Genomic DNA, 25284 nt, shown 5'->3' with positions numbered 1-25284 from the left:
CTGAGTTCAACCACATGGCCAATGATTTAGTCAATCATGCCTGCTAATGAAACCCTGATAACAACTCTGGACAGAAAGGCTTGGTGGGCCTTCCTGGTTGGTGAACATGTTGTGCTGAGAGGGAGCCCAGATTCCACAAAGACGGCATAGAAACTCTGTATCTCCCTGACAGTTCTTGCTCTATGTGTGTTTTCTTCATTTGGCTGTTTTTGAGTTGTATCCTTTATAATAAAATTGTAATCCTAACTAGAGTACTTCCTGAGTTCTGTGAGTTATTCTAGTGAATTAGTGTATTAATGAGGGGGTTGTAGGAAGTTGTGAATTTTAGCCAGATGGGCAGAAGCATGGGTGGTCGAGATGCCGGAAACTTGCAGGTGGCATCTGAAGTGGGTTCACTCTTGTGGGATGGAGCCCTTAAACCTGTGGAGTCTGACGCTGACTCCAGGTAGTTTGTGTCAGAATAGAATCGATTGTAACACACATAGTTGGTGTCAGAGAACTGATGGTAACACAGACACAGGGGCGAAGGAGAAAAAGAGTAGTGGGGAGAGGAAAGAAAGGAGGAGGAGTAAAGGAAAGGAAGGGCAGAATAGAATGAGGGGGAATAGTGGGGAATAGTGTGGTAGGAAGAGACAAGGAAACATAGGAAGATGAAAAAGTAGTAAATCAATGAATGAGTGAACAAGTGAAGTATTCTTTCATGTGCTAGAAATGCAGTAGCCATGTTCTTCTACATTACCTGGTTAGATAATGTATATTATACCTTGACACAGGAAACTCTGTTAGTAAGACCTGAATCCAACTGAAAGCTTGGAGCCCTTCAATGTGGGGCCCAAGCTGATGGGGAAGCAGCTATCTGGGGCATGATCATTATAGCAGAAGACAGCAGTGTAAGAGTCTACCAAACTGGCCAGCACATTTAAAGCTTCTGTTACATCCTGTTGGTTAAAACAAGTCACACGGTCAGGCCCAACATCCATGGGGCTGGGATATATATTCTGCCCACAATGAGAGAGATCGCAAAGTTACATGGCAAAGAAGTTGAGCATATAATCCTGTAACAGGAGAGTGAAAAATCGGGAAGAATTCAGTCTAACACAGGGAATAAGGCTCTTCCTCCACCCAGCCCCTGTAGAGCCAGAGGGCAGGCACATGATCTACTCTGTATTCATCAATGCTCTCTCCTTGGACTTTGAGTCTTGAGTGAGTGATCCAAGGAAGGATAGAATGTTTTGAGGCCAACTTTATTTCAGCATCATCAGCAGGAATGGATTCTATGAGTCATTTATAGTCTCCCAAGACATCCTTCTCTGCTCAATATAGCAGTCATTTTCCATCACCTGTGCTCAAAGATATTAAGTGCTTCAACCACTTCTTACCGCTGTAGTGACTATTCTCCCAAGGTCCACGCTTTCTACCAGTTCTGCCATGTACATTACTTCACAAATCTGTTATTCCTAAGTCATTCATTTGTTTTTATCTACTCATTAAAATATTTCATTTAAGCTTTCAACAATGTGAGTTCTGCCAGAGTTCAACCTTGAGGTCAGTGTAGACCACCACCCTTTCCTGCACTCCAACAGTTTTAAGACCTCAGAAGAATTCAGTACTTAGGGGAGAGTCCAAAAGATACTTGACAAAGTCTAGTAGAGAGGAAGCCATATTCTCTGTATCTGCCTCTGACAAAAGGGCTGGTTGGCTCCTTTTACATAAGTTTCCAGGATTTACATCATATGACCCTTGTCCATAGCTTCCAGATGGGCACTAAATCTGAAGGCACCTATCTAGAGATTGGATGAACAGTTGAGGAGATTGACCAAACTTTGGTCAAAGGGATATTTTGAAATTATTCCCCACCCACAGCCCCAGGCAAAGGGATGTTTTAGACAGTCATATGATTTTTACTGCATTACCTCACCGTCTTGGCCAGTTTGGACTAAGGACAAACTCCTCATATGGTGAGGGGACAAGAAACTGACTCATGGGTTAGATCAATAAAATTCTCTCCTTTGAGACTATAGACTCAAAGTCACTCTGTTTGAGTAAGTCACAATGCCAGGGAAGCCAGAGAGCCATTCAAGGCATAGTTTGTGGGCTCACAAGTTAAAAACCTTGTACAAGAAGTTGATCTATAGAGAGGGGCATAAGCAGGCATGTTGAGCGAGGCAAAACAAGAGGCTGTGAGTTAACAGAGAAAGAAAGACTGAGATAGAGCTCTCTTGCCCTTAATGTTCTCCATGAAATTTCTTCATATCTTTTTACCTACATTTCTTTTACTCAGTTTCTGTTTCTGGCAAGCAAATAGTCCCTAAGACAGTGTCAATGCCCTCTAGTCAAAGACCACCAGGAAGACATCTGTAGTCAAACAAGTTGGGTTTATGACTTGTTGCGGTGAAAGAGAGCTCACACCATGGGGGACTGTGTGCCTCTCAGCAAGAGGGTCTAAGGAAGAACTCATTATAGGATTTGGGTTTGTGTTAGGTGATTTGCAGAGGGTTTAAGGAAATGGTGTATTGCTCTGGCATAGATGCTGTTAGGAAGAAGGGTAATTCTATGATCGGTGATGGCTATGGATTGAATTGTGTTCTCTAGCCTCTAATTCATATGTTGAAGCCTTAACCCCAGTGTGAGGATATTTGGAGGTGAGGCCTTTGGGAGGTAATTAACTTTATATGAGGTCATGAGGGTGAGGCCCTCATGATGGGATTAGTGCCCTTATAAAAGAGACACTGAAGATCTTCCTTTCTCTCTCCCCCCACCATGTGACACAGTGAGCAAGCAGCCTTTGGCAAGCCAGGAAGAGTGCTCTCACAGGACCTCAATCATGCTGACACCGTGACCTTGGACCTCCAGCCTCCAGAACTGTGAGAAAGTAAATTTGTGTTGTTTAAGTCATCTAGGCTATGGTATCTGTTATGGCAGCCTGAGATGACTAATACAGACAACTTAATAACTCCTACCTATAGGGAGGGTACACTATAGTGAGGCAAAAGCTGCAATTGTTTAAGAAACTACTCACATTAACTGGGAGACAGGGATACTTGGTATTTTGTGGTTTGGACAATATTTGTGTTTTGTCTGTGTTCAGATGTGATTATGGAGTGGTCTTGATTACGTCTTGATCCATCGTGGTCAAAGAGTGGCCGTGTCTGATACTGATAGACTGTGGAGTTGTTTGTGTTCAACACAGAACACAAGACTTGCCTGTGAGTGACAGGTCAGTGCCTGGATACCGGAGGATTATTTTTTCTTTCTTGACAGAGTTAAGGTGAGACTTCGACTTGGTTCTAGCAAGTAGAACATGGCAAATGCAAGGTGACTTTGCAGATGTAATTAAGGTCCCAAATCAGTGGGTTTTGGGTTAATCAAAAGGGAGATGGGGCCAGCCTGGTGGTGTAGTAGCTGTTTGTATGCTCCACTTCCGTGGCCCACGGTTCCTGGGTTCAAATGTTGGGTGCAGATCTATACAGGGCTCATTAAGCCATGCTGTGGTGGCATCCCACATACAAAATAGAGGAAGATTGGCACAGATTTTAACTTAGGACCAATCTTCCTTACTAAAAAAGGGAGAATATCCTGGGTGGGTCTCACTTAATCATCAATCCAATTAGACCCTTGATGACCAGATTCACATAGAAGGAAGTCAGTAAGGCTGGGCCATATTCAAGACTCCACCTTTGGACTGGAGGCCTGTTGAAGAATTTATGGGCTTGTCTAAAAACCAGCACAATGTTAAAAAAGGGTTGGGAGGGAAGGGAAGGGCTTGGGATGCTATTTGTGGTGATGAGGAGGCGTTGTGTTCTGTTTGTGTAGCTTTCCTAACAGCCCTGAAGCAGTGGGGACTTCCACAAACCTCTCCCAAGAATCTGACTCAGGAGAAGGAACAGTTGTGTGAAAAGAGGAGGACGGGCATCTGGACGAAGTAGAAATCAATGTGCAGATGCCATTGAAGTGGCAGCATCACAGGGAGCCAGGAGAAGGAGAGATTCATTTGTTAAATTATTTTTAAATAATTGCTACTGTTAAGACATATATACGTATTTTTTCTCACTGCAAAACTGGGGTGGTGCTCTTGTGCCACTGAATTGCTATAATGGATATCTTTTGTTTTTGCCTTCCAAGTTTCCATTCCATCTCCTTCAGGTAACAGCACCTGCTTTAGCTCTGGATGTCTTGCCGTCCCCAGTGAGATGAAGTCTTGTTGGAACTTTCAATCAAGATGCCCCAAGCATGTTCCCCTGGGTCACATGACCCAAGTCAGATTAGTCAAGTACTTCTTCCCTGGATTTTGATTTTTGAATGGAGTGATAAAAAAGATGACAACCCAAATTCTTTATCATGGCCTACAAAACTCTCTGCGATCTACTCTCTGCCTATCTCTCCATTGTCATCTTCTGCCACGCTGCCATGAGTCACAATGTCACCACGCTCCAGTCCCACTGGCCACCTTTCTGTTTCCTGAACCCACCAAGCCTTTTCCAGCCTGAGGTCGCTGCACTTGCTGTTCCCTTTGCCTGAAATTCCCTTTCCCTTTTATTTCTCAGCTGGCTTCTCTTTCATCCTCCAGACCTCTACATAAATACTCTCTTTATAAGATTCTTTCTTTGAACCATCTTATTTAAAGTAGGCCTCCGTTACTTTTAATTTTCTCATGCTATTTTATTTTATTTGTTACATACTCACTAGCTGACCCCTTGTTTATATATTTGTTAATTTCTTTATTGTCTACTTTCTATAAAGTATGAGCATGAGAGCATCAAGTAAGTAGAAGCTGCGTCTGTGTAGTTCTCTGCAGCATCTCCAGTGCAGGCAGATGCAGAGTTGTTGATGAGTTCTCATTTGTCCTGGATCTTCTTATTCTGCATCCATCTCTCCTTCTTGACTTCTGGTCCTGCTGATCAAAATTGGCCCCAAGCCCACTACCAGATATAGCATTGTGAACTCACAGGGGTTAGCCCAAAAAGCCAGTAATCTTCCAGAGAAATTCCTCATCAGCCCCCTTCATGGTCTTTCTCTAACAGTGGATGTGCCTAGCTTCCAGATTTCTGAAAGCCCTGACTCACTTAGTTATTCCAGGGCTGGTTTCTCTGATTCTTTGATTCCCTGTTCAGATCTTTCTCTTCCCAGCCCCTCCCACCATTGTGTAAGGTCTAACTCCTATAATGAATTCCTTATTCCATAATCCTCATGGAGTTTTCTTCCCTGAGTGAACTGTGATACAACTCTCAAGGTCACCTCATGGCTCAGGACAGCATCAGGAGGTTCAGCCACCATCTCCATATTGCAGGCCAGAAGCAGGTCAATGACAGGTGGGCAGAAGGATGCTGTGGTAGCCAGAATCCAAGGCAATCCCTATGATCCCACCTCCTTGGATTCACTCTCTTGAGTGCTTCACCTGACCTTGGAGGTTCCCTTTGCCCTGCCCAATCACCTGTAGATAGGACTACTATTACCCTCTCCATGGTTAAGCCCTGTGACTTTGCCATCTATGTCCTGCTGGAGCCTGACTGATACAGCAAGAGGAGGCATTGCCCAGGAAGTACCAATTTTTCACACCCCCTGAGAGTGAAGGCAGATATGAACCCAAGGGACAATACTGTTTTCTCATTGCCTGGCTTCTTGGATCAAAATTGACACCTTTGGGAGTAAACTCCTGGATTCCTGGACAATTTGGGAAGGAGAGGTAAATATTGGATTCTTGCTAATATAGGCATATGAAGTCTCAAGTGATTAACTGAAAAATAAAGATTGGGTACTGTTTGTCTCCCCCCAAGCTGAATAGGTTGAAGCCTAACCCCCAATGTGATGGTATTAGGAAACAGGGCCTTTGGGGAGAAATTAAGTTTAGGTGAAATCATGAAGGTGCAGCCCCCATGGTGAGATTAGTGCCATTATAAGAAGGGCCACCAGAACTTCCTCTCTCCAACATGTGAGAACACAGGGAGAAGGCAGCCATCTGCAAGCCAGGAAGTGGGCCCTCATCAAGAACTGAATCTGCCATCATCCTAATCTTGGACTTCCCATCCTCCAGAACTGTGAGAAATAAATGTCTGTTGTTTAAATCACCCAGTCTATGGTCTTGTTATAGCAGCCTGAGCTGCCTATGACATATACCATGCCCATACCTCAATCTGGTGACATGAGTCATGCAGGTGCAATTTAGCTGCACTCATCGGGCACAGTCATTTGCATGTTGATGATCAAGCTTCCATCTGTATCATTAGCTACTCGGTTTACCTAGTCTCAGCTGTTCAATATTAGATATAGCTTTACAGTTTACATTGCTCAGGAAATGAGAGCAAAGCAGCACAGAATGGATGTTCTTGGCACAAAAACCTGGGCTCACCTGAATCCATAGAGGCACTTGGGATGTCACAGTCCAGGCCAAAGAGGCTTGGCGGTATCTTAAGAGTGTCAGTAGTCTTCGGCATTCCTCAAACTGTACCAGGTCTCAGAATCACCCTCCAGCTGCCTCCTGTGGTTTCCTCTGTGGTGTATGAAGTGGAGGTGGCACAATATGACAGACACATAACAGATAGCCAGCAGGTGGTAGGCTGAATGTACATCTGAATGCATCCACAAAAACAGGGTGCTCTTTCAGGGGAGCACATGACTAACTTCTATACACGTAGGCAACTGTCTTTGTGCAGTTCATGGCCGTTGCAGGTTGGATTCTTTGGGAAGTGGACCCTGAGTTTGTTGTATAGGATGTTCTTTAAGGAGTGCTGTTGGGATCAAGCAACACCTGTGGAAGGGAGAAGAAGACTGAGTGGGCAGACGGAGAAGTTAAGCTGTGGTGTATACACAGGAAGAACTGGCATATACTGCTGCTACAGAAACAAAATACTAGAAAAGGATGAAAAATATGTGTGATTTGTTGATTCTATTTTACTGCACTCGACACTAGACACACAGTTGGCATTAGCTCTAAACTAAAAGAAAATGAAGTTGGGAATGAAATAAAAGCACACACAATTGTGCAAATTAATAAAAGAAACCTCAACTAAATTGGATGGGGAAGGCCTGTAGGGGGAGCTCTCACGCCCTATCACACATTGCCCATTACACCAACAGGAAGAGATGGAGGCCTGCATCTTGGACAGGATGTAAAACTACTTTACTACGAAGGAAGATTTCTCTCCCTACCTGGTGACGACCCAGCCAATGAGAAACGCTGCAGCTCAGCCAATGAGAAGCTGTTGCCACCACCAACTGTTACTTTGCCCCAAAGGACTTGCCTTGTAACAGCCCCTCCCTATTCCCCCTTTTTCTCTATAAAGGCAGCTCCCCTTATTTGTTTTCTGGGTTTACCTATGGTTCACCACAGCTTGCCCATCTGCAGTTCCAATTCTTTTGGCTATTCCCAAATAAACTCATTTTGAGCTAAAATAACAGGCAAAATGCTTTTTTAAGTTGGCACAGTGAATATCAACGTCAGTGAGATTCAATTGTGGACTCACACAAAAAGGAACTGCAAAAGAATAACATTGACATGCTCACTCATTTGATACACGATTTCATTTTTCCAGTTTTCCATTTTTCTCCCTTTTTTTGAAAATCTCTTTTTACACAGTCAACAGTTTACCAACCACTTGAACTGAGGTAGATTCTGAAGGAGGTTGAGGACGCTCCCACCAGGGTGGGGGCAGTGCATCTGCTCCACTGCAATGGGTCACAGGAACCACCCCCCTACAGGGTAGGTAGGGGGGTAAATATTATCATACAGTGTGTTTCCTCCTCATTGGTTTAAATGTTTTGGATCCTAAATAAGTCCTCGGCTTTTCTTTTACACAACCGAAGGGCCCACTGAAGCATTTTTCCCCCCAAAGAAGAGAGACAGAGACAGTGCGGGAGGGAGAGAGAGAGAAGCTGAAGGAACCAAAGAAGAGAAAGAACCTGACAGTAGGCGCCCTGAGGTTGAGCATAGGCCTTCTAGAACATTACAGAACAGCTAGGATGTTGGCTTCTACGGGGAAAATCATGTAAGCCAGACAGAGAGGCAGAAAGGCCGGGCTGCAAGGTCCAGGGGCACGCTATAAATTCCTGTGGCATCTCCCCTCCCAACCGGCCCTGCAGTTGCAGCACTGCTCCCGCAGGGGGCGCACGAGGCTACCAGCTCTAGACTGGAGCTGCAGCTCCCCACAGGTTGGCCAGGCTGGCTCTGAAGGTCATCCGGCCAGAGCTGTCCCTGCCCAGCCACCCTGCCACCCCGTGAATTAGCTCTCCTGTCAGGGCCAGATCTCTGTGTGGGTGGGAAAGGGGCCAGCCTCGCCAAGGTTGGTGTTTGTTCTGTTTCAAAAGGAAACAGTTTCAAGAGCAGGAGCTGGGACTGAGGTTGTGAAATGAGAAGTCAGGCCAGGTGGGAAATGGGGGAAGCTGAGCATGGCCCCATCGCACCAGGCCTGGGGTGGGAAGACAGGAATGGATGGGCTCAGGTGACCAGCAGGGTGGAGTCTTGAGGAGCAGGGCTCAGGAGCCACAGTGCCTGAGCTTGAATCATGCAACTCTGTGAGTCTGAGTAAGTTTCTTAACCTCTGTCTCACTTTCCCCATCTAAAATTCCTTCCTCCAAGAGTGGCTGGAAGATTAACTGAGTTAAAACCTGTAAGGAGCATGGAGTGCCTAGTGGTCCATGGGGAGCATGATGCATGAGTCAGTTGTTGTTGCTGATGGACAGAGGATGAGTGAGCACATGCTCCATATTAATGTAGGCACAGGGGCTGCAGCCAAGAACAGGAAAACCAAAGTGCCTCCCCTCGTGGAGTTTGTAATTTCCAGCAGGCGAGACAGACTAAAGCCAGCAGCATGTGGAATAAATATGACCTCAGGTAGTGATAAATGCCATGAAGAAAATTAAGCAAGGAAATATGATGGATACTAACTAACTGGTGGGGGCTGCTTTAGGTTGGGTGGTCAGCGAGGGCTTCTTTAAGGAGGTGACTTTTGAGAGTCAGCCATGAGAAGGTGTGAGAAGAAAGATGGCTACCTTCTCTGATTCGTCCTCCTTGTTTCACTGGGTCCCAGTCAATCATCCCCTCCCACCCTTCCTCTCCCTGCTTCTCTCTCTCTGTCTCTCTCTGACACTTTGTCTCTTTCTCTATCTCTCTCCCTGGCTCTTTCATCGTGTCTCTCCTCACTCCCACTCTTTCTTTCTCTTGCTCTCTGTCACCCAGAAATCACTTTCTCTTGCTCTCTTCTTATTTACACATACTCTTTGCCCAGATACCACCCCTTCTGGCTCACTGCCTGGGAAGAGGACAGCAAGGGCAAAGGCCTTGAGGCCAAAGCAAGCTGGACAAACTCCAGGAGCATCAGGCAAAGGCTCTGACCATGTCCCCTCCTACGCAAATGTCAGCTCTGTGAGGCAGGAATTCATGCTGACTATTCACCGTTGTTGTGATTGTTTGTTCTGGTCCTCCTGGACCCCCTTGCTATCCTCCAGAACAGTGCCTGACACATAGTAGGGTTCATGACAACCACGTGTGGAATAAATAAGAGCTATACCTTCTAGGGATCCAAAATGCTTGAACACACAGCTTCTCCAGGCGGGCACGAGGGAGCTCCATGTTGCATGATCATTTCAGGGTGTTCATAGGCTCCTTCTGTCAGACTTTGGACACCAACCTAAGATCTCTCACTTTTCCGAATTTGGGGGCCACATCCCCAGAGTCCCCAGTTCTCACTTTTGGGAGTTGAGGAGTTAAAATGACAGATAGGATTCAAATAGCTGGGCGTTGAATACTAGCTATGAGCTGGTGATCTGGACAGTTATTTAACCCCTTTGCTCTGTAAAATGGAGATAATGGCTGCCCTCACTGTGCAGGGCTGTTGTGGAGATTAGGTGAGATGTGTGCAAAGTACTTAAATGTGCCTGGGACATAGTGCTCTAGAGGTATCGGCTGTAATCATCACCAGTGAGACTTGTCGGGATTAAAAGAAATCAGGTCTGTCAGGACCTGACACAGAAGGTGCACTGGAAACACAACTGTGCTGGCTGCTCATGAGGCTTCCCTGTCCATGCTGGCAGGTCTTGGCCAGGTCACCTACCCCTTTGACAGGCTCATGTCTCTCCTCCTTGATGCAGCCCTGTTCTGACTCAGGCACTTCTACCTCTCCTTCATTGGACTGTTTCTACTTTCCTTTGTGTCTCTCTGTCCCTTTCTCTGAACTTCTATCTCAGTCTCTCAGTAGTGCAATGGCTCTTTCCTCTGAATCTCTGCTTCTTGCTTCTCTAGATCACCCCATGTCCCTGGATCTCTCTCAGTTATTATCTCTGTCTACACATCTGAGTGAGTGTCTCTCTCTAGTTGGTCTCTCTCTTCCTTTCCCTGTATGTATCTCTCTCCATTTCTCCCTCTATCTGTGCCTGTGTCCTTCTCTGATTCCTCCTCCTTGTTTCCCTGGGCCCAAGCCAATCATCCCCTCCCTCCCTTCCTCTCCCTGCTTCTCTCTCTCTGTCTCTCTCTGACACTTTGTCTGTCTCTTTCTCTCTCTCCTTGGCTCTTTCATCGTCTCTCTGCTCACTCCCACTCTTTCTTTCTCTTGCTCTCTGTCACCCAGAAATCACTTTCTCTTGCTCTCTTCTTGTTTACACATGCTCTTTGCCCAGATACCGCCCCTTCTGACTTACTGCCTAGGGAAGAGAGGAAGATGGACCTGATTATGTAATTGTTTATTAGGAATACAGGGGGTTGAGGGGTGAGGAGAAGGCCAGGAAGGAACCTTTTCTTCCTTCTCACCTTTCTTAACCTTCTTTGTTTCCTCAATCTGTCAACCTGGCCTCACAGGTGTCTCCCAGCTCCCTTCTTCCTGGTTTGGGTGGAGAGATCAGATAACTGCCTCCCTCACCTGGAGACAGTCAGGATAGTCTAAACAGGGAGCCTACATGGGGCCACAGAGGCTGCAGTCAGGGAGAGCTTCTCAGAGGAGACAGGCAGGCACGATGGCTCTCCCCCAACCCCTAGAAAAAGTGCTAAAGCAAAAGAATCAAGATATTAGTAGAAACTTGAGGAACCACCCAAGTCAGCTGGCTGAGGCCTAGGACGTCCAATTTCTGAAGGTCAAAATTGAGACCCCAGAGGCCAGAAGGAGGGATGTCTGGCCTCCTCCCTAGCCCACTAGTTTGGGGCTTCAACAAGAGAGGAATCCTATCCCCGAATCTTCTTCCACAACACAGCCCAAGGCAAGGAGCCCTGAGCAGATCACTGGTGGGAGGGAGGTAGTTCCTGGAGGTGCAAACTGATGTATTAATTCTGTCTCTGCCCCTTGAGAGCCTGGTGACTTCTGGCAAGTCTCAATCTGTTTGTGTGCGAAATGAGAATGATGCACAGAGACATGAAGATATGATGAAAGCATGAACATAAAGATCTTAGCACAGTGCTAGCACACAGAAGAGGTTCAGGAATGGGCAGTCTTCCCTTCTTCTTCCTCCCTCCCCTGCTAGACCAGCACCTAGTTGACAGTTCATGCTGTCGTCTGCCCAATACCTGCCATCAGCCTCAGTCTGTGCTCAGCCTCACTTCTGTAGCCATATGCTTCATTTACAGAAAATCCTCCCTGAGAACAGATTTCAAAGTCCTGAGGATCCTGGATTAGAGAGTAGGCTGTTGAATAACTAATGGTAATGGCACCATGCCGATGGTTTTCGATATATTTAATCCATACAACAACCTGGAAAAGGAGGTATTGTGTTGGTATTCTCATTTTACAGAAATGGAAACTGAGATCAAAGAAAGGAGATGTCTTGTTCAAGATCACTATGCATCAAGGAAGTAGCAGAGGAAGGACTTGAACCTGGTTCCCCTGACCCTAGAGCATTCAATGTCCTTGGACGTGCTCTCAAAGGACAAAATTGGAGGGCAGGACATGAGTGAAGACGGGGCTCAAGGAATAAAGACAAGAGAATGGCCTCTCGAGCTTGCACTCAATGGTGAGCTCAGAGGGAGACTAGAAGTCATATAAATTCCACAGCATAGCAAGTTCCCATGTGGGACCCAACTCCCAGGAAATTTAATCTGCAAGTATTCACGTTATTGAATAAGTTTAATCCCAGGATCTTTGTAACCAGGGCCCCTGACCAAGGGCAGTTCATTCTTCGTGGTGCCATGGAGATCTGAGAGGTCTTCACCCTCTTCCTGTTTATCATGTGTCCATCCTGGTGTTCTTTATCATCTGGAAGCATGTGAACAAAAGCATCCCAAAGGTATTCATCTCTGCTGTGTCTGAGAACCTGTCTGGGACCCCACTCCCTATTCCAAACTTTCACAACAGTGAGTGCATCCACTGGATATCAACCCTACTCTTTGCGGGTTGTTTTCCTTTTGTTTCTCTATCAGCCGTGAGCCAATCCCTATGGCAGATACTGTTAGTTTTTCCCCTACATTCATTTACCCCTTCTTTCTTTGGTAATAGAACCCCTAAATCTGAACTGAGCTCAAGACCATCCAAAATAAAGACTACGTTTTCCTTGTAGCTAGGCATGACACTGAGACTGTGAGCAAATGAGATTTGAGGGGAAGTGACCTCTGTCACTTCCAGGTTCTGCCTTACACGCCTGTGCCCCACTGTCCTGCTGGTTGGAATGCAGACCCAGCATATGTAGCTGTAAGCCATCTTCAACTGTGAGGATCAAGGCAATGCTCTGGGAAACTGTGGTGCTAAAGACAGAAGAAACTTGGGCTTTTAGCATTGGAGCTGCCATGTCAGCCTCTGATTGCTTACACCCAGACTGGCACATCAGATATAAACTGTTATCTTGCTTAAGTCAATATTATTTTTGAGTCTCTCATACTAACAGATACAACAACCTTACTTATGACTTCCTAACTGAACACCCCCCAACCCACAATCTATAGGAACTATACACCTCCAGCCTCACAGAGACATGTCATTCTAAGATCCATCCATTCGTCCCCAACTGCCTGTGCACCAATTTCAAAAAGCCTTACCCCACCAGGCTGGTTCATTCAACCTTCTCTTTTTCTGCTGTCACCCAGGAATTCTTCCATCCATTTATATCCAACCAGGAAATTATCTGAAACACTAGCTGTGCACCCTTCCTATAGCATCCATTATTTTTTCCTTTTTCCTCTGATACATTCATTGTACCTTCATCCACCCATCCCTCCAGCTTACCGTCCACCCATTTAACCATACGTCTACTCTTTCTTCCATCGTTACATCCTCTCATCCAACTATCAATACATTTATTTATTCATCCTTCTATTCAACAATACCTTCAACCTTTCATCCATTTGCCATCCTCCCATTCATTTATCCATTGGTCTATCCATACCTGATGACTCTTCTCTTCATTTGTCCACCCATCCAGCTGTTCATCCATCCATCCTCCCATCCATGCATCCTTCTTTTCATCATTCAATCATACATCCTTCCATCCAATCCTTGCTTTTGTTCACCTCTACCAGCTTTGATCCTTCTAAACATCCATATCCCCTCCCTCCATGTCATCCACATCAGGAAATTTCACACTGACTGATTTTCTTTCCCTCCCTCCCAGTCTGGCCTTCTCATTGAGTTCTCAGCTATCTTTTGATTTTTTTTTTTGGAGAGGATAATTTGGGATCTGGTCTCCTTGTCCATCTTTAGAAGAAAAGAAGAAAGGAGGGAAGGAACAATGAACTCAGCCCTCGTGGGGAGAAAAAACAGCAGGAAGACTGAGAAATGGGCTTTTATGCAGTTCCAGAAGACCTAGGCTGGATTCTTATCATCACTCATACGCCACCTTCATTTCAACACATATGCTCCTTCCCTATCATCCTCCTGAACCTCCAGAACCCACGTTCTCTACTGGAAACCCTCCCTTATCCCCAGGGGCATATATACATATATATGTCGTATATCTTCTTTTTGAATCATCTGTTTAGATCTTTCCCCCCATTTTAAAAATTAGCAATTTAAAATAGTTGTTGTATAGAAGTCTTTTATCAGATGTGATTTGCAAATATTTTCTCCCAGTTTGTGACTTGTATTTTCATTCTTTTAATAGTGTCTTTTGCAGAGCAAGTGTTTTTAATTTTGATAAAGTATAACTTAGTAAATTTTCTTTCATAGAATGTGCTTTTGATGTTATATGTAAAAGTTCATTGCCAAACCCAAGATTATAGAGATTTTCTGTGAAAGAGGTAAACGGGCACATGAGTATTGTGACAGATGGCAAGTAGATTTTTTGTGGTGAGCACAATGTAGTCTAAATGGAAGTCAAAATATAATGATGTAAACTTGAAATTTATGTAATGTGATAAATCAATGTAACCTCAATAAAAAATTCAAAAATGGTACAAAATATGCTTACTTTTGATATATTTGGATTAAAATCTACCCTCTTGCTAGCTGTTTTCTATTTGTTATATTTTTCTTTGTTTTTTGTTTCCTTTTATTCTGCCCTCTCTGATTTGAGCGTATTTTATGATAGCATTTTATCTCTGCATGTGACATATTATTTATATCTCTTTTGAAAACTTTCTTAGTGGTTACCCTAAGCAATAGACAATAGTAAGTTATAGGAGTTTATTTTCAAATAAAATTACACCATTTCATGTGCAGTAAAAGAACCTTAGAATGGTATATTGCTGAATCCTCCTTCCTGTATCTTGTGTCATTCTTATCATATATTTCACTTTTAATATGCTATAAACACCCAAATACATTGCAAATAATAAAGTATTATTTTGGGGAGCAATTAAAAACAAAAAGAGAAAATAAAAAAATTATATTGAAGCTTTATTTATTTAATTTCTAACTCACTTAATTTCTTTGTGAAGATCCAAGTTTTGACCTTAATCATATTCTTTCTGACTGGAGAGCTTCCTTTAATATTCCTTATAGGGCAAGCATGTTGGCAATGAATGCCCTCTCCCACTTTTTTCTCTAAGAGTCTTTATTTTTCTTTCACTTAAAAATTTTGGGAGACTGGCCTCATGGCTTAGGGGTTAAGTTCTGTGCACTCTACTTCAGTGGCCTGGATTCGGTTTCCAGGCATGGACCTACACTGCTTATCAGCAGTCATGCTGTGGCAGCAACCCACATACAAAGTAGAGGAAGATTGGCTCAGATGTTAGCTCAGGGCCAATCTTCCTCAAGAAAAAAGATGATTGGCAACACATGTTAGCTCAGGGTGAAACTTGCTTAGCAAAAAAAAAAAAAAAAAAAAAAAGGTAAAATATCCACAATATAAAATTTACCATTTTAACCATTTTTCTTTTTTTAACCATTTTTAATTGTACAGTTTAGTGGCATTAAGTACATTCACATGGTTGTGCAACCATGACCACTTTCCATCTCTAGAAGTTTTTCAAACTGAAACTCTGTACCCATTGAACACTAACTCTCCATTTCTCCTTCATTTTTGAATAACGCTTTTGCTGTATATAGAATTCTTGGTTGACAGTTTTTTTCTTTCAACACTTTAAAGATGTCACTCTGTTGTCTTTTTGCTTGCATGATTTCCAATGAGAAGTCTGCTGTAACACTTATATTTGTTCCTTGTAGGTAATAGGTATTTTTTCCTCTGGCTGCCTTCAAAATCTTTTCTGTCTTAGTTTCAAGAAATTTGAATATAAAATGCTTACATGTAGGTTTTTTAGTATTTACTCGGTTGGTGTTCTTTGAGCTTCTTGGATCTGTGGTTTGGTCTTTGTCACTACTTTTGCAAAAAACTTCAGCTATTATTTGTTCTAATATTTCCCCTGTCTCATCATGCCTTTCTTCTTCTTCTGATATTCCAGTCATCCATGCTACACCATTTGACAGAAGGAAGGATGGAAGAGGGAGAAGGAGAAAGAAATAGAGGGAGGAGAGGAAAGGAAAGACAAAAGGAGGGAGGGGGTGAGATGAGAGAGAGAATGAAGGAATAAAGAAGGAAGATATAGGGGGAAAGTCTTTGAAAGAAGGAAGAGAGGGAGAGGGAGAGAAAGGGGTTAGAAAGAGAAAAATGAGGAGAAAAGAGAGAGAAGGGAGAAAGGGAGATAAGATGAAGTGAGAGAGTAAGGAAGGAAGAGAAGAAAAGGAGGGAAATAAAGAAGAATAATTCTTAAAATGATAAAAACATAATTCTCAAAGTAGATGTTGTACACGTGTCAAAGATTATTTAATTCATTGCAGGGAACCAGGTGTAAACAAAGCTGGTTCAAAAGATAAATTAAACTTTAGGATTTTTCGAGTTAAAAAAAGAAATTCTGAGTTAAATACAAAACTGATTGTCTAATTTTATTTCATTTTTTTAACTTGGGGAAAAGTCACCTTTTCTACGAAACAGAAAAGTCTGCATGCGTTAGCAGTTTTACAGAGTTGTAAAAAGCTTAGATCCTGATCAGTTGTGTAAACAAATTGACACTCCATTTCAGAATGAGATTATATTTAAACAGGCGTGTTAGAAAATACGCTACCAAACAGAAAAGATAGTCATTAGACATAGCAGTTTCACAGAATTGTAAAAAGCTTAGACCCTGATCAATTGTGTAAACAAAGTGACATTCTATTTTGATATGAGGTTATCTTTAAACAAGTATGTTACAAAATACAGTCACACACTGCATAAAGATGTTTCAGTCAATAATGGACCGCATGATGTTCACAAAATGATGAAATTGCCTAATGATGCATTTCTCAGAGCATATCCTTATCATTAAGTGACACATGCTTAACATGTATGTGTATGCTTACTTGTATGTGTATGCTTAGCTTGACTTGAAAAAGTTCCATGACCACTTTTCCCTTGTTTCCATGTTTTCAATAATTTTTCTTAGCAGAGGAAATTCAAAAGCCCCATTCACTATCCTTTCTACTCTCCAATAGAAGAAGGACCCCTGTGTCAAATTCATGCTGTAGAATTTTGTTGCTAAGACTTTACAAGTTTATTTTGGCTGGAACTGAAAGCAACAGCTATGCACTGACTGTACCTTCCTGTTGCTGATGAAAACATCTAGGAGGAGGTAAAAGGTCATGTGGATGCTCTCCCCACAGTTCCTCACTTTTATAAAGCTGGAAGAATCTTTGTCCCAACTTGAAGACTCCATAGACCACTGAAAACATAAAATCATAGAATTCTGGAATCCTAAAATGCTAGAATGACAAATTCTGAGAACCACAAAATCTTAAAAAAAATGCTAGCTTGGGGAGGCTGTCTAGCTCCATCTTGGAACCATCCCATAAAATATCTCCCATAATAGGTCTTCTTAGACTATGCATGAAGATCTCCCAGAGTCACTTACCTTGCCTCCCTAGAAAAAAAATTCACTTCTAGGTATCCTCCCTTCTACTGCAGCCTGAACAAGAAGCTGACAGATTTCTCCAAGTTTCCATGGTGAGGCGAAATGAGAAAGGACATTCTTTCTCCATTCAGCTTTTCCTTGTCCCAACTGCATTGTCTCAGCAGCACTCTAATTTTCATTTTAGCAATTATTTACTAAATGCTTACTGGGTGCCGTAATTTATTGAATTGCTCCCCAAACCTCAAAAGATCAAAATAATCACTTGGCCCATTTTCTATATGGGGAAACTGAGGCACAGATAATGTCGAAGGCTTATCCTCAGGGAATCTTATGACCATGCCGTTTTATAACCATTTAACCATGCTAAAAGTCCTCCATTGGTTGAACTCTTTATTATTTGCCAAAGTCTACGTTAAGAACTTCACATGCATGTTATCTCAGATTTCAAAAACCCTATGAAGGAGGTACTATTGTTATCATCTCCAAAATACAGATGAGGAGAGGCTCAGAGAGGGAGGCTCACTTTTCTATGGTCTTCATGACTCAGTCTCAGAATCATAGAGTGCTACTCCCCATATTCTATTATCTGGGACATGAACACCAGAGCCAACTGAGCCCTCTTCATTGTCTTCCCCCACAGGGAGGTGGAGACATGGGGGTGAGTTGCAGTCCATGTGGAGCTCCTGATATCAGCAAGCATCTGAAGAACTTCCTGGTGCTCTTGCATCACCTGCCAACATCCACATCAAGCCCAGATCTCCAGCTTTGGAAATGCACCCCTAGTGGTGTGCTGGTAAATGTTTAACAGCCAGCTCTTGAGGATGAAAAGCTCTGATTTATGGAGTTTTCTGGGTTTTGTGGTGTAAATACAATTTCAAGCAACCAACCAACCTGATGTCACTGGACATGGAGTTGGGAAGAGATGTGCATATAGTATTTTCATCATACAAATACAAATAGACATAAATAACCTCAAGAGCATAGCTAATCACAAAATAACTAGGAAGTGATGTCTTGATATTTATTACTTTCTTTCAAAAATATAATGAATTCAATTTTAAGTTTACATAATTTAACTAACAATGACTATGTTTCACAGTCAGCTCACATAATTCCTGAACATTAATAACCAGATATTGTGCCAACTCCACCACACCACTGCCCCTCACGTACATGTTCTGCATCAATCTCTGCTGAGACCCTTGCCCAGGGGAGAAGAGAATTTCCGAGGGCAATAACTAAGGCTAGAATTCAGTACATACGTGCTGGTGTGGTCCTGTACTGTGAGTTGTTAGGGGCATCTTTTACGGAGGTTGGTAAATAGCTGACTCAGACACTTCTTCAGGACCACCTTTCACCAACATCCCCATAATTCAACAAGTGAAGAGACGTCCAGGACCCTGCTCCATCTCCAGCCAGTGTTTGCCTCTGCTGCACCAGTTAAGTATTTGTTAAAATTATGTTATTGAGGTCATATTGGCTTATCATGTATAAATTTCAGGTGTGCATTATTCTATTTCAGTTTCTGTATAGACTATTGTGTTCACCTCCAATAATCTAGTTTTTATCTATCACCATACAAATGTGTCCCTTTACCACTTTTGCCCTCCCTCCCAACCCCCTTTTCTTCTGGTAACCAATGATCTGTTCTCCTTATCCATGTGTTTGTTTATCTTCCACATATGAGTGAAATCATAGATGTTTGTTTTTCTCTGTCTGACTTATTTTGCTTAACTTAATACCCTCAAGGTCCATCCATGTTATTGTAAATGACACGATTTTGTCTTTCTTATGGGTGAATAGTATTCCATTGTATATATATATATGACATTGTCTTTATTCATTCATCCAGTGGTGGGCACTTTGGTTGCTTCCATATCTTGGCTATTGTGAATAGTAATGCAATGAACATAGGGATGTGAAAATCTCTTTTAATTGTTGATTTCATGTTCTTTGGATAAATAGTAGTGCGATAGCTGGATCATATGGTAGTTCTGTTTTTAATTTTTTTGAAAAATCTCTATACTATTTTCCATAGTGGCTGTGCCAGTTTGCATTCCCATCAACAATGTTTGAGGGTTCCCTTTCCTCCACATCCTCTCCAACATTTGTTATTTGTTGTCTTGTTAATTATAGCCATTCTGACAGGTGTTAGGTGAAATCTCATTGCAGTTTTGCTTTGGATTTCCCTGATAATTAGTGATGTTGAACATATTTTCATGTGTATGTTGGCCGTTTGTGTATCCTATTTGGAAAAATACCTGTTCATGTCCTCTACGCACTTTGATTTGGTTGTTTTTTGTTGTTGTTGAGTTGTATGAATTATATATATATTTTGGAAACTAATCCCTTGTCGGATATATGGTTTGCAATATTTTCTCCTGGTTGGTGGGTTGTCTTTTCATTTTGTTCCTGGTTTCCTTTGCCATGCAGAAGTTTTTAGTCTGATGGAGTCCTATTTATTTCTTTCTTGTTTCCCTTGCCTGAGTAGGCATAGTATTTGAAAAGATCCTGCTAAGACCAATGTCAAACAAAGTCCTGCTTATATGTTTTTCTCAGAGTTTTATGGTTTCAGGTCTTACATTCAAGTATTTAGTCCATTTTGAATGAATTTTTTGTTTATGGCGTAAGATTACTGATTCTTTTTCATGTGGCTGTCCAGTATTCACAACAGCACTTATTGAAGAGACCTCCCTTCCTCCATTGTATGTTCTTGGCTCCTTTGCTGAAGATTAACTGTCCATAGATGTACGGTTTTATTTATGGACTTTCAATTCTGTTCCATTGATCTGTGTGCCTGTTTTTGTGCCAGTGCCATGCTGTTTTGATTACTATAGCTTTCTAGCATATTTTGAAGTCAGGGATTGTGATGCCTCCAGCTTTGTTCTTTTTTCTCAGGATTGCATTGGTTATTCAGGGTCTTTTGTTTTTCCATATAAATTTTAGGATTCTTCATTCTATTTCCATGAAGACTATCATTGGGATTCTGATTGGGATTGCATTGAATCTGTAGATTGCTTTAGGTAAGATAGACATTTTAACTATGTTGATTCTTCCAATCCATGAACATGGAATAAATTTCCATTTCTTTATGTCTTCTTCAATTTCTTTCAATAATGTCTTATATTTTTCAGCACATAGCTCTTTCACCTCCTTGCTTAAATTTATACTTAGGTATTTTATTCTTTCTGTTGCATTTATAAATGGGATTGTATGCTTGACTTCTCTCTCTGTTAGTTCATTATTAGTCTATAGAAACGCAAGTGACGTTTGTATGTTAATTTTGTACCCTGCAAGTTAAAGTTGTTGATTATTTCTAATAGTTTTCTGGTGCGTTGTTTAGGGTTTTCTATACACAGAATCATGTCATCTGCAATCAGTGACAGTTTTACTTCTTCCTTTCCATTTGGATTCCTTTTATTTCTTTTTCTTGCCTAATTGCTCTGGCCCAAACTTCCAGTACTGTGTTGAATAAGAGTGGGAAGACTAGGCATCCTTAGCTTGTTCCTGTTCTCAGAAGAATGTTCTTCCATTTTTCACTGTTAAGTATGATGTTGGCTCTGGGTTTGTCATATGTTGCCTTTATTATATTGAGGTATTTTCCTTCTCTACCCATTTTATTGAGAGTTTTTTGTCACAAATCGATGCTAGATCTTGTCAAATGCTTTCTCTGCATCTACTGAGAGGATCATGTAATTTTTCTTCTTTTTGTTAATGTGATGTATCACATTGATTGATTTGTGCATGTTGAACCATCCCTGTATCCCTAGCATAAATTCCAGTTGATCATGGTATATGATTCTTTAAGGTATTGCTGTATTCATTTTGCTAATATTTTGCTGAGGATTTTTGCATCTATGTTTATCAATGATATTGGCCTGTAATTTTTTTTTGTGTGTTGTCTTTGGTTTTGGTGTCAGGGTTATGTTGGCCTTGTAGAATGTGTTAGGATGTGTCCCATCATCTTCAATTTTTCAGCAGAGTTTGAGAGGGATAGGAATTAAATCTTCTTTGAATGTTTGGTAGAATTCTCCAGAGAAGTCATCTGGTCATGGAGTTTTGTTTTTTGTGTGAGGTTTTTGATTATTGTTTCAATCTTTTTACTTGTGATTTGACTATTAAGATTCTGTCTTTCTTCTTGATTCAGTTTTGGGACACTGCATGATTCTAAAAATTTATCATTTCTTCTAGGTCAGCCAATTTGTTGGCATGTAGTTTTTCATAGTATTCTCTTATAATTCTTTCTATTTCTGTAATATCCATTATAATTTCTCCTCTACTTCTGATTTTATTTATTTGAGTCTTCTCTCTTTTTTTCCTAATGAATCTGGCCAAGGGTTTTTCAATTTTCTTTATCTTCTTGAAGAACCAGCTCTTAGTTTCATTGATCCTTTCTATGGTTTTTTTGGTCTCTATTTCACTTATTTCTGTTCTGATTTTTATTGTTTCCCTCCTTCTGCTGACTTTAGGCCTTGTTTACTCTTTTTTCCCCCTAGTTCTGTTAGGTGTACTTTAAGATTACTTATTTGAGATTTTCCTTGTTTGTTGAGGTAGGCCTATATTGGTATAAGTTTCTCTCTTAATATCCCTTTTGCTGTATCCCAAAAGTTTGGTATATTGTGTGCTAGTTTTCATTTGTCTCCAGGTATTTTTGGATCTCTCCTTTGATTTCTTCATTGATCCAGGGTTTGTTCAGTATCACACTGTTTTTTCTTCACATATTTGTGATTTCACCAGCTATTTTCTTATAGTTGATTTCTAGTTTCATAGCATTGTGGTTGGAAAATATGCTTGATATGATTTAAATTTCCTTAAACTGATTGAGACTTGCCTTGTTTCCCAACGTATGGTCTATCTTTGAGAATGTTCCATGTGCATTTGAGAAGAATGTGTATTCTGCTATTTTTGGACAGAACATTCTGTATATATTTATTAAGCCCATCTGGTCTACCGTTTCATTTAAGGCCACTGTTTCCTTGTTGACTTTCTGTCTGGGTGATCTATCCATTGATGTAAGAGGGTGTTGACGTCCCCTACTATTATTGTGTTGCTGTCAATTTCTCCCTTTAGCCCTGTTAGTAGTTGCTTTATATACTTTTGTGCTCCTGTGTTAGGGGCATATATATTCATAAGTGTTACGTTTTCTTGGTGGAATGTCTCTTTTATCATTATATAGTGCCTCTCTTAGTGTATCATTATCTATTTTACCTTGGAGTCTGCTTTGTCTGATATAAGTATGGCTATACCTGCTTTATTTTGCTTGCTATTTGCTTGGAGTATCATTTTCCATCCCTTCACTCTGAGGTTATGTTTGTCTTTAGAGCTGAGATGTGCTTCCTGGAGGGAGCATATTGTTGGGTCTTGTTTTTTAATCTAGCCACTCTATGTCTTTTGACTGGTGAATTCAGCCCATTTACATTTCGATTGATTATTGATATATAGGGGTTTAATACTGCCACTTGATCTTTTGTTTTCTGGATGCTCTATATTTCCATTGTTTCTTTTTCCTTGTATTTCTGTCTGTCATTTCAGTTTGGTGGTTTTCTGTGGTGGCTTTCTCAGTTTTCTCTTTATTTATGATTTTTGTCTCTGCTCTGATTTTTGTTTAGTAGTTACCATGAGGTTTGTGTAAAAGATCTCACAGATGAGATAGCCCTTTTTCTGATAGCTTCTTATCTGCATTATCCTATGCAGTTCCAGCCCTTTCTCTTCCCCTTCTGTATTATTGTTTTCACAACATTGTTCATTTTTGTGTTATGAATTTGTGACTCAAAGTGTTTATAGTTATTTTTTATGCTTTCTTTCTCTTTATTTTTTATGTTGTAAGTTTGCTAACCTGTTCTGATGGCTGCAAATTTATGATTATGTCTATTTACCTCCTTACTCAAAGCTTCATAAGCCTTTGCCTTTTTGTTTCAGGTAGGAGGGCACCCTTCGACATTTCTTGTAAGGCAGGTCTAGTGGTGATGAACTCTCTCACCTTTCATTTTTCTGGGAAAGCTTTTATTTCTCTGTCATATCAAAAGGATGATTTCACTGGATAGAGAATTCTTGGAGGACAGTTTTTATCTTTCACTATTTTGAATATATCATTCTATCTCCTATCCTGTAGGGTCTCTGCTGAGAAATCCACTGAAAGCCTGACAAGGCTTCCTTTGTAGATTATTTTTTTCTCTCCTGCAGCCCTTAATATATTTTCTTCCTCATTGACTTTTGCCAGTTTTAATATTGTATACCTTGGAGAAGTTCTTTTTTGCTTTGATGCAATTAGAATATATGCTCATATAAGGATGGGAAAGCACTTCTTCTGCTGTCAACCGATCCATGGGGCTAAATGTCAAATTTTGTTCCAGGAAATCCAGTGCTTCTTGACTAATTCCTGGAAGCAGCTGAGTTAAAGGTTTGTGTGGCTCAGTCATGTCATTTCTAATGTAAACTGGAATTACACTGAGAAGCTCCTGAACATCTTCCTCATGTGCAACAGGAATAGATTCTAAAACCAGCTGCATCTGTTCAAGTTCATGTGCACCTGCAAAGAGGGTTTTACCAGTCAGCATTTCAGCAAAGATGCAGCCTGCAGTCCACATGTCAATGGCTTTAGTATAATTATTAGGAGAAAGTAAAAGACGTGGAGATCTGTACCATTTAGTAACCAATCCTTCAGAAAGATGACCCTTATGGGAATAATGGGGATCCATGATCCGTGCAAGACCAAAGTCACCTATCTTCAGCACCAAGTCTTCAGTATTAATGAAAAGATTAGCTGGTTTGAGATCTCTGTGCAGTACGTTTGCAGAGTGAATATATTTGAGCCCATGTAGCAGCTGATACATGAAAAGCCTGGCATGCTCTTCCAGTAAAGGGCCCTGCTCCAGCACATTAGCCAAGTCTGTCTCCATGTACTCCTGAACAAGGTAAACACTGTTCAGTTCGGTAAGAGAGCCTACATCGTCTGTTAACTGGCTTCCGCTGGGACCAAGAATTTCAAACACTTTCATAATGTTATCATGGTCAAGTCTTCTAATAATTTTGATTTCACGTAGAGCATGTTTGACACTCTGGGGATCAGTAAGGACAATTTTCTTGATGGCTACTCTTTTGTCACAGTCATTGTCTACAGCAGAAAAAACCAACCCATTGCCTCCACAACCCAATGGTTTTAAGTCCATATACCTAGAGCCCAGATCAAAACCATGAATGTTCATGAGACTTTCAAATTTCTCTGCCATTTTGAAACCCTTACTATTGCCTTTTCCTTTCGAACTGTTGAACTTGTGTAAACAAGGAAAAAAACTGGGATTAAAAGGAAAGATCTTCCAAAAAGGGAGAAAAAAAATAATTTTGCTTCCACAGCAAGATGGTTTCTTGATGTTCATTGCATATGCCAACCAGGCCCGTTGACTTCCCCTTAGATGTAAAGCTCAAAAAGCTCTACTCATATTGAGAATTAAAAAGATTTCAGTACTCATAGTTCAAGAAAGGGGCAGCAACTCTGCAGACATTTAAAACACTCAAAGAACTCAAACGGAATGAAATGACATACTATGCACTCAGATTTACTGTGCTAAACAATTTAACATTTAACAAAAATGTAAATAAATATGCACACAGCAGGCTTCTATGAACATTCTCCTCACAGTGCAGATACGTTCAGTGTTGGCCTGGTCCTGAGCAGCATCATTCTAAGGTGCTGGTAAGCACTTATTTCCGTCTTGCTTCTTTTCTTCCTTTGTTGCTATATGTTTCAACAGGAAGCCCTGACGGCTGTTGGTTAACAGAAGTCTTTTGTTAGTGATCAGGTGGCTCCAGCTCATCACAATCACAATCAAAGCTACCGTCCATCTTACTCTGATACAACGGACTCCTCCGGCTCATCGGCTCATCGCGGGAGTGCGGGGCCCGCGGACAGCCCCCAGCGTCGGCTCAGGTCTCCGGCTGTGCTGACGGCAGCGGTGTCTCCGAGGCTCTTGCTTTGCCGCGGTCGCTGCCATGTAACCCCCATCCGAGAGAGAGGGCGACGGAGATTTTCTATTTCTTAATGGTTCAGTCTTGAT

The 25284-nt window shown here is 41.6% G+C and overlaps 1 protein-coding gene across 1 annotated transcript; it reads right to left on the bottom strand.

The window, feature by feature from the left end:
• Positions 1–277: 277 nt before the first annotated feature.
• LOC124250382 (mitogen-activated protein kinase 6-like) lies at positions 278–24511 on the bottom strand. Its single transcript, XM_046682178.1, has 2 exons — positions 23467–24511; positions 278–499 (listed from the first exon to the last, which is right to left on the bottom strand). The coding sequence occupies exons 1-2, from the start codon at positions 24457–24459 to the stop codon at positions 278–280; spliced, it is 1215 nt and encodes a 404-aa protein (XP_046538134.1). The 5' UTR covers positions 24460–24511.
• Between the last annotated feature and the right edge of the window lie 773 nt (positions 24512–25284).

This window comes from Equus quagga, chromosome 13 (genome assembly GCF_021613505.1).
Source record: "Equus quagga isolate Etosha38 chromosome 13, UCLA_HA_Equagga_1.0, whole genome shotgun sequence".
In the NCBI taxonomy this organism is placed as follows: Eukaryota; Metazoa; Chordata; class Mammalia; order Perissodactyla; family Equidae; genus Equus; species Equus quagga.
The sequence above is the reverse complement of the archived record's forward strand: the minus strand, read 5'-3'. Positions and strand labels throughout refer to the sequence as shown.